The sequence below is a fragment of the Durio zibethinus genome, chromosome 13 (genome assembly GCF_047325235.1).
Source record: "Durio zibethinus cultivar Kanyao isolate XHJ-2024 chromosome 13, ASM4732523v1, whole genome shotgun sequence".
In the NCBI taxonomy this organism is placed as follows: domain Eukaryota; kingdom Viridiplantae; phylum Streptophyta; class Magnoliopsida; order Malvales; family Malvaceae; genus Durio; species Durio zibethinus.
Genome location: NC_143174.1, coordinates 4,878,105 through 4,886,470, shown reverse-complemented (window position 1 = coordinate 4,886,470; position 8,366 = coordinate 4,878,105). Strand labels below are relative to the sequence as shown.

The following is an 8,366-nucleotide window of genomic DNA, read 5'->3' as shown; positions in this document are numbered from 1 at the left end:
AGACCAAACCAAACAGACTCTCTCTCTCTCTCTCTCTTCTTTTCTTCTTTTATCTTTCTTTTATCCAACGATGAAACCCTAAGCAATCCCTCTTTATATCTCTCTACTTCGTTTCCCGATGCTTTAATATGAGGGTTCTCTTCAGATCTGGTCCACCTCAGGTGAGTTCCTTTTTTTCTTTTCTTTTTTATTTTATTTCATTTTGATTTTGTATTATTTTTCCGATTTGATTTATTTTTCTGGTGACTTTGGGGGATTGATTGATGTAATTATTATAATCATCTTATTGTTATCTTCGGATCAGGTGTTGTTTCTTTCTCTTGTTCATTTTGTTATGAAATCATTTTTTTTGTGTAATTTATATAGTTTTATTATTTTTTTCAGAAATAATTGAAAGAAAAAAGAAAGAAAGTCTGAAACTGTAAATGTTACAATATAAAAGAACTGTTTCTTTTCTTTGCTTTTTCTTTTTTGATTTTCTTAATAAAATTTTAGAGAAAAAGTGTAAATTTACTTCCGAAATTGATTTGAGATAAAAATAATAGAGGAGCTGATTTTCCTTCATTTTCTCGGTGACCAAGGGGAATTTTATTATTTGGAAGACTATGCTTTCTGAGGCCTTTTAATTATTTATGGTTTTAAAAAGCTTTTGGAAATATTATTGTCCTTTATTGATTTGTAAAATGTTTGGGGCTGTTAATTATTTGCAATAAAAGAAACAATGTCTGGGTTTGGTGTTGTTTTTTTTAGTACATGAGGCTGAGGATAATACTAGTTTTAGGATGTTAAGGATGGAGTCGGTACCAGTTGGAATAAGCTCTGGCATTATATTTCCATAGATTTTGCAATAATTTTCAAACATTCTTTATGTGGTTATGAGAGGATAAGCAACACATGGTTTGGGAAGGATTTAAAATTTTGTGGATGTTTTGGGGCTGAATGAAGCTACCGTTGGAGGGCTGAATTCGCTTTGAAGGCTACATTCAAGGAAGTCATTATGGATTAGAGATTGTAATTGTGCTTTTCAGAGCATTGTTATGTTTTGTGAGAGTTCACTCTGAGTCTTTGATGATTTTGGCAATCTTGGTCATAGGTTTTCAATCAGTTTAATAAATATAGGTTTTTTTTTTTTTTTCGTTTGAGATGGGTACTGCAATTGTCTTCTCATTTATATCTTGATTGTTAGAAATTTAAACTATGATGATCTGGTAATCTGGCTTTAAGGTTTCTTATAGTATTTTATTGGTGTTTGTTGCTGTTTGATGAATGTTGAAAGTGATTCACTATTTGGACAATCAGATTCTTTCCCTCCCATCCTTTTTATAACTTAATTGTAATTGATTGAATTTGCTTTAGTGAATGATACATGACCTAGTTTGTTTTGCTGATGATGTGTGCATTCTGCAGATATAATGCATTTTGACGAAGTATTTTAGATGGATGATGATAGTGCAGATGGATAAAATGTCTGCTCCTTCATCCAGGGAGCGCGCACAGCGTCTTTATGAGAAGGTATATGTTTTATTCTTTAGAAAATGAGGTTCCATTTGAGTTTCTGGTCATGCAAGTTAACATTTGGTACTCTGCAGAATATAGAGTTGGAAAATAATCGTAGGAGATCAGCTCAGGCACGAATACCTTCAGATCCCAATGCCTGGCAGCAAATGCGTGAGAACTATGAGGCAATAATTCTTGAGGACCATGCTTTTTCTGAGCAGCACAATATTGAATATGCTTTGTGGCAGTTACATTACAAGCGGATTGAGGAACTAAGAGCACATTATAGTGCTGCTCTAGCATCTGCAGGATCAAATGCATCTCAGGGTGTGAAAATTCCTCCACGACCTGACCGGCTAACAAAAATAAGACTGCAGTTTAAGACTTTCCTTTCAGAGGCAACAGGATTTTATCATGATCTGATTTTGAAAATCAGAGCAAAGTATGGACTTCCATTTGGGTACTTTTCTGATGATTCAGGAAGCCGAATTGTTATGGACAAAGATGGGAAGAAATCTGCTGACATAAAAAAAGGTTTGGTGTCATGTCACCGTTGTTTGATATACATGGGAGACCTAGCACGGTACAAAGGATTATATGGAGATGGAGACTCTAAATCACGTGAATATGCAGCAGCTTCAAGTTACTACTTGCAAGCTGCATCAATTTGGCCATCAAGTGGGAATCCACATCATCAGGTTTTGCTTTATTTTCCTTTTCCCTGTTAATAGAGTATCCTTAACTTATGCCCCAATAATCTTTTTGCACTTGCCTTGAATTTTTCCTGTTCAAGTATATTCTGATTTTTAATACGGGCAGTTATCTGTTTATTTCAGCTAGCTATATTGGCGTCCTACTCTGGAGATGAGCTGGTGGCTGTTTATCGATATTTTCGGAGTTTGGCAGTGGATAATCCCTTTACAACTGCTAGGGATAACTTGGTCGTTGCATTTGAGAAGGTATAAGTGCAAATTTTAGTTTTTATCTTGACATTTGGGTTTTCCTATCTGCTTATTCCTGGTAGCAATGTCTTTACTGTTTGACCTTGTGGATGTATTATGGGTTATTGGTTAGTGTGTGCTTTTGTATCTGTCTATGACATTAAGTTGCTTGCTTGGTTGAACATCTTTGATGTGTGCATTATCTTCCTAAGCAATAGTTATAGGTTTTTGAAAATTTTAGATAATTGCAAACAATTATTAGGTGATTTTCTGTAAAGGTGCTGATTCTTGTTATAACATATGGCTACTATCATCTAGTCTAATGGAAGAAAATGTCAATCCACCCTTTCTACGTTTAATAGTTAATGACTAATGAAGATTAGTAATGGGGTGTTGTGGATTGCACATACAAAATGTTGTCCAATATTTTAATAGAAGAAATTGTGTTATTTCTTATCTTACATATGTATACGTAGATATGCATAGATTAGCAGAAGTTACAATATGACATAATGTCAAACAGTTACCCTGTGTTTTCCACTATGGAGTTTTGGGAGGATTTTTAACTTTGTCAAAGACATATTACTTTTTGTGTTTGAGCATGCAGCCAGATTCTGGCATGGTAATTTGAAGTTAACTACTTTTAATCTCATAATATTTTCATAATTGTTGTTAAGAGTGTGATTAATAATTGTATATTAAATGTTACTGAATAGAAAACCAAGTTTTTGAGTGGGTTTATTATTTATATGCTGGTATTGGATATGCATACAACTGTGGAAATTGTGTTAAATATATGCCTTTCTTATTATTCTGACATGGTAATCCAACTTTGAAGTAACTACTTTTAATGTCATAATATTTTCATAATTGTTGTTAAGAGTGTGATTAATAATTGTATATTAAATGTTACCGAATAGAAAACCAAGTTTTTTAGTGGGTCTATTATTTATATGCTAGTGTTGGATATGTATATGACATATGCATTTTATATTTGCAGAATCGTCATAGTTACTCTCAGCTTCCTGGGGATGTTAATACTCCCTTGGTCAAGGAGCCTGCTGTAAGGTTATCAGGAAAGGGTAGAGGGAAAGTGGAAGCAAAACTTGCATCTAACGATGCCAACAGGGAATCAAGCCCTGCTAATGAGAAAGTATCTGGTGTTCAGGATACTTTGAAGTCCTTTTGCATTCGATTTGTGCGATTAACTGGCATTCTTTTTACACGCACAAGGTATACTTTCTCCTTAACTTATTTTTTTTTGTTGTTGACCCAAGTTTTTCTGGGGTTGTGTCCTTATCAAAGCTTCCTTGTGCAGCCTGGAGACATTTGCTGATGTTCTTTCTCTGGTTAGCCATGATTTATGTGAACTTCTCTCCTCGGGGCCAGAAGAGGAACTGAATTTTGGCATAGATGCTGCTGAGAATGCACTTCTCCTTGTTAGGCTGGTTTCCATTCTTGTATTCACAGTTCACAATCTGAAGAGGGAGAGTGAAGGTCAATCATATGCTGAAATTGTACAGCGTGCTGCATTACTTCAGAATGCATTCACTTCCGTTTTTGAGTTGATGGGACATATAGTGGAGAGATGTTCACAGCTCCAGGATATTTCTTCCAGCTACACCTTACCTGCTATTCTGGTTTTTGTAGAATGGTTGGCTTGCTGTCCAGATGTTGCAGCAGCTGGCAGTGATGTGGATGAGAAACAGTCAATTACTAGATCACTTTTCTGGAAACATTGCATATCATTTCTGAATAAGATCTTGTCAATTAGGCCAATGTGCATTGATTATGATGAAGATGAGACCTGCTTTTTCAATATGAGCAGGTATGAAGAAGGAGAAACTGAAAACCGTCTTGCATTGTGGGAGGACTTTGAGTTGCGAGGGTTCTTGCCTCTTGTTCCGGCACACACCATTTTGGACTTCTCAAGGAAACATTCCTTTGTAAGTGATGGCGATAAAGAAAAGAAAGCTCGTATCAAGAGAATTTTAGCAGCTGGGAAGGCTTTAGCTAATGTCATTAGGGTTGATCAGAAAAATGTTTGTTTTGATTCAAAAGCAAAGAAATTTCTTATTGGTGTTGAGCCATCTGAAGATGTCACATTCAGCTTTTCTACCCCACTGGCAACAAATGGTATGGGGCATGAAACCCCATTTGAGAAGACAATTAGTATTGGAAATATGCTGACAACCCCTCAACCTAGAATGGTTGGGGAAGAAGATGATGATGATGAAGTGATTGTTTTCCAGCCGGCTGTGAGTGAGAAGAGAACTGAAGTGATTGGTCCCAACATGCCCCCCTCTGAGACTTTGAAGCTTGATCAAAGTAGCTCTGCAGGTGATCTCAAATTTTATGGCAGTACCATGTCTGTTCCTCATAATAGTGTTCGTCAACATAATACATTTGATGCTAGTTCTCCACTGTCGGTATCTGTTGGTAGCATTCTCCCTCAGCATCTGCAGCCTGTTCAAATGCATGCATCTGGGTGGTCTGTGGAAGAAGCTACTTCTCTGATTAGTAGCTTGAAAGGTTTGACAATGTTGGAGAATGGGCATTTAACAAAACCTGAGATGCAAGATAACGTAGGCCTTTCTCATCCTGCTACTCGCTCAGTTGGTATCCAACAACCCATCAGTGCTGGTGCTGGTGGTATGCGCTACAGTCAGACAAAAGTGCCTGAAAATGTGATTGCATCCAGAATTGATGCTATTATGTCATCTGGAGTTACCACTGATGCTTTGGCTGCTAAAGCTACCTTAGCTTCGCAAGGTGGGATGCGGAAGAACCCAGTTAGCCGCCCAGCTAGGAATCTTGGTCCTCCACCAGGTTTTAGCCCTGTTCCTCCAAAGCCACCAAACGTATCTGTTTCTGCATCAGATTTGGAGAACCCCCTTATGGATGATTATAGTTGGTTGGATGGATATCAGTTGACATCATCATTGAAAGGCGCGGGACTTAATAGTTCCCTCAATCATGCATTTCATGCAGATTCCCAGTATGTCAATAATAGTAGCAATGGCTTGACTGAAACAGTAACTTTTCCTTTCCCTGGAAAACAGGTTCCAACAGTGCAGTTTGAAATGGAAAGGCAGGGCTGGCAGGATTACCATACTCTTGAGCATCTGAAAATTCAACATGGACAGATGTTGCAGCAACAGCAACAGCAACAGCAACTCATGAAAGGAAACCAGCAGTTTACCTCACTGCCTGAGCAGTATCAAGGACAATCACTCTGGACAGGTCGTTATTTTGTGTGAGATCACTATGCAAGTGTAGCTGGTATATTCACTTTTTTACTCATTTTCTGCCTCTTTATTTTGTAGTTGATTTTAACTGTTGCTAAGGTTCTTTTCATATAACCTGTTCTATCTACATTTATTTTTGTTCTTGAGGTTCTTGAGAATGATTCCCATGAATGTATTGCATCCATTTGCTGCCAAATTCAACTCCAACTTTGAAGCATTGTCAGTGTTGAGTTTTTGTTGGAGCACGGGTGGCCTTGGCTTCTTGCAGGCACTTGCTGCTAAACAAGTAAGTATGCACATGATTATTTTTCTTTGATCATTTACTAATTACTCTCTTTTCTGTCTCGTTTTTGTGTTAGTTAGCATCCACTTAGTGATTTTTTTCTTAGATCATTTCCCAATTACTTCTCTTTTTCTCTTTCGTTTTGTGTGTTTCTGTGCATGCGCTTAGTGATTTTATCCTAGATCATTTCCTAATAAGTAACAATAATGCTTATAAGCCATTCTGCATTCAGTACCAAAAACGAAATTCCTTTCTGTATATATGGAGATGTATGCATGATTTTCTGTTTATCTCAACAGAAGTGGCTCTTACAGTTAATTTTGCAGATTTGAGGAAGACTGAGGAAACCATCTTTTAAGATGCAAAACTTGCAAGGAGTAAATGCCTTTAACTGGTTACTTGGGATGGAGATAGAACGTGTTAATAAGATCTGTTGGTTTTGGGGCTATATGTTGAGGAGTTGGTCGAATAAACTTGGTTTACTATCCTATTAACTTTCCAGTGGTCTGCCTAAATTGCTGTTAAAAATTAGCAGCCGGCAGTCGATAGCATATGATGTGCTCGACCAGTTCTCTGCAGATGAGCTTCAGAGGTCTAGTCGAGAGGTCTACTAGGTATGATCTGCATGTCAGTCGTCGGACAGTGGGATTGGGATTATGGTGGTGCTTTTGACTAGCAGAATGTGTGGGTGAGTATTGAGTGATGTGTACGTGTAATATCTGGGTCAAAGACTTCTTTATGTTATCATGCTTTTACTGGCTAGGACGAGTGATGTGGAACACAAAAAGTAGTGTCTTTACTTGAAGTTGGGGTTTACTCAAAACTTCTTCTGTAAGAAATAAATCTATGGAGAATATCTTTTTCTGGGTCATTTGCGGATGCAGATTTTCTTTCTTTTGCTTGCTGATAAATCATTATTTGGTAGTAGTTGTCATTCTTAGGTTTTCTTTCTTTTTTACTAGGTCTGCGAGACTGCAACTTCTGAAGAAATGGATAGTGAGTTGCATGCTCTATCAAGTTAATTATTCTTGTTTATAACATGGCAGGAATGAAGATCCAAAATTTATGCATTTAGTTATGCTTCTATTGACATTTTAACATTAAAGAATGTGTTCGGTAACACGAGTAAAAATAAAAAAAAATAAAAGATTTTAGCCCCTCTTTCCTTCAAATGCCAAAAAAAAAAAAAAACCCTTCACCACCGTAATACCAGTGATGGAGAACCGCTCACCTGCTAGGATGGATTAAAGAAAATCAGCCCTCAAATCCAGGGTGTTGATGGAACTGAACCGAACCCTCTCTCCAAACCCTAAAACTCAGTTCGTTGACCCTGATCCTGGTCACTCATTCCAAGCCATAAGGGGTCAGAACTTCGGGCCCAATCACAGCTCCGCTAACACTCCACCGATGAATGGCTTTGCTCAACAAGCTTACTCCATGGACCAATCCACCAACATGTCTCAGAGTGTTATGAATGGATTTTTGATCCAGAAATGGTTGCTGTTTACCAGTCTCTTGTGTCAGAATTCGCTGTCATTGATAGGTAATTTTATCCAGAAAAGGTTTTTTTTTCCCCCTCTAATGCCAAGGGGTACATAAATATTAATTTAATTGATCGTCTAAGCATATTAATTAAATTGCTATGTTGCTAATGGGGCATCATCCCGTGAGAAATTAGTGGGGCAACAACTTTTACGAATGAATGTTTATTGGAAAATGACAGTATTTTTCTGTAGTTCACACGTGTTCACATGTAATTTTTCAAAAAAAAAAAAAAAATTACTCTTGTGCTAAAAAACGATTTGGCTAAACAATCAATAAATTGAGTTGGTTTGCTATGAATTTGTAATTTCTCCTGTGCACAGAAGAATCAAGTATATTTTCTACTTATCCCTGAATTTTGATAGGAACATAATAATTATTAGTTTTTACCAAAAAAAAAAAAAAAGAAATCATTTGTAGCAAGTAAAAAGTAGGAAAATGGCATTCGTTTTAAATAAAAATTTTCATTCAATGAGCCATGAGCCCCCCAATAGATGGACCTGCTAAAGTCTTTAAGACTCTTAAGTGCAATGTTCCTTTCTTCTTCCTCCTTTTTTACTTTCTTTTTTTTTTTTTTAAATTTAAGAATAAAAAGAAACCAAACATTAGCCTTTTTTTTTTTCTGTTATTAAGTATTACCATGTCTACACACTAGAAGTATAGAAAAGAGGAGCAAAACTAGGGAATTTTATAGTTCTTATTTTACTGGCTAAATCATCCATGCTTGTATATGTATGAAAGCATATCACTTATAATAATTGAACTATAATTAACCAATTAGATTTTAAAATTATGTAAAATCTACCAAAACATTATGTGGAATCCACTCTTATAAATAGACCCTCACAATTTTTT

The 8,366-nt window shown here is 36.5% G+C and overlaps 1 protein-coding gene across 2 annotated transcripts; it reads left to right on the top strand.

Annotated features, from left to right (window-relative positions):
* On the top strand, positions 1 to 6,840 carry LOC111303919 (nonsense-mediated mRNA decay factor SMG7-like). Of its 2 annotated transcripts, none has more exons than XM_022900437.2 (8): positions 1 to 161; positions 1,408 to 1,512; positions 1,590 to 2,195; positions 2,334 to 2,456; positions 3,439 to 3,671; positions 3,757 to 5,720; positions 5,834 to 5,972; positions 6,296 to 6,840. In XM_022900437.2, exons 2-6 carry the CDS (start codon positions 1,441 to 1,443, stop codon positions 5,696 to 5,698), a joined length of 2,976 nt encoding a protein of 991 aa, XP_022756172.2. In that variant the 5' UTR covers positions 1 to 161; positions 1,408 to 1,440; the 3' UTR covers positions 5,699 to 5,720; positions 5,834 to 5,972; positions 6,296 to 6,840. The 2 variants fall into 2 exon arrangements, with proteins under 2 accessions (XP_022756172.2, XP_089598892.1); XM_089742766.1 differs by having other exon boundaries at positions 6,284 to 6,840.
* Positions 6,841 to 8,366: the final 1,526 nt, after the last annotated feature.

Excerpts from the sequence above, each read along its gene's own strand:
- LOC111303919 (XM_022900437.2), top strand. The coding sequence starts at position 1,441 with ATGATGATAGTGCAGATGGATAAAATGTCTGCTCCTTCATCCAGGGAG. Across the intron at positions 2,196-2,333 it reads GTGGGAATCCACATCATCAG|CTAGCTATATTGGCGTCCTA; the intron begins GTTTTGCTTTAT and ends TGTTTATTTCAG. Across the intron at positions 2,457-3,438 it reads TGGTCGTTGCATTTGAGAAG|AATCGTCATAGTTACTCTCA; the intron begins GTATAAGTGCAA and ends TTATATTTGCAG.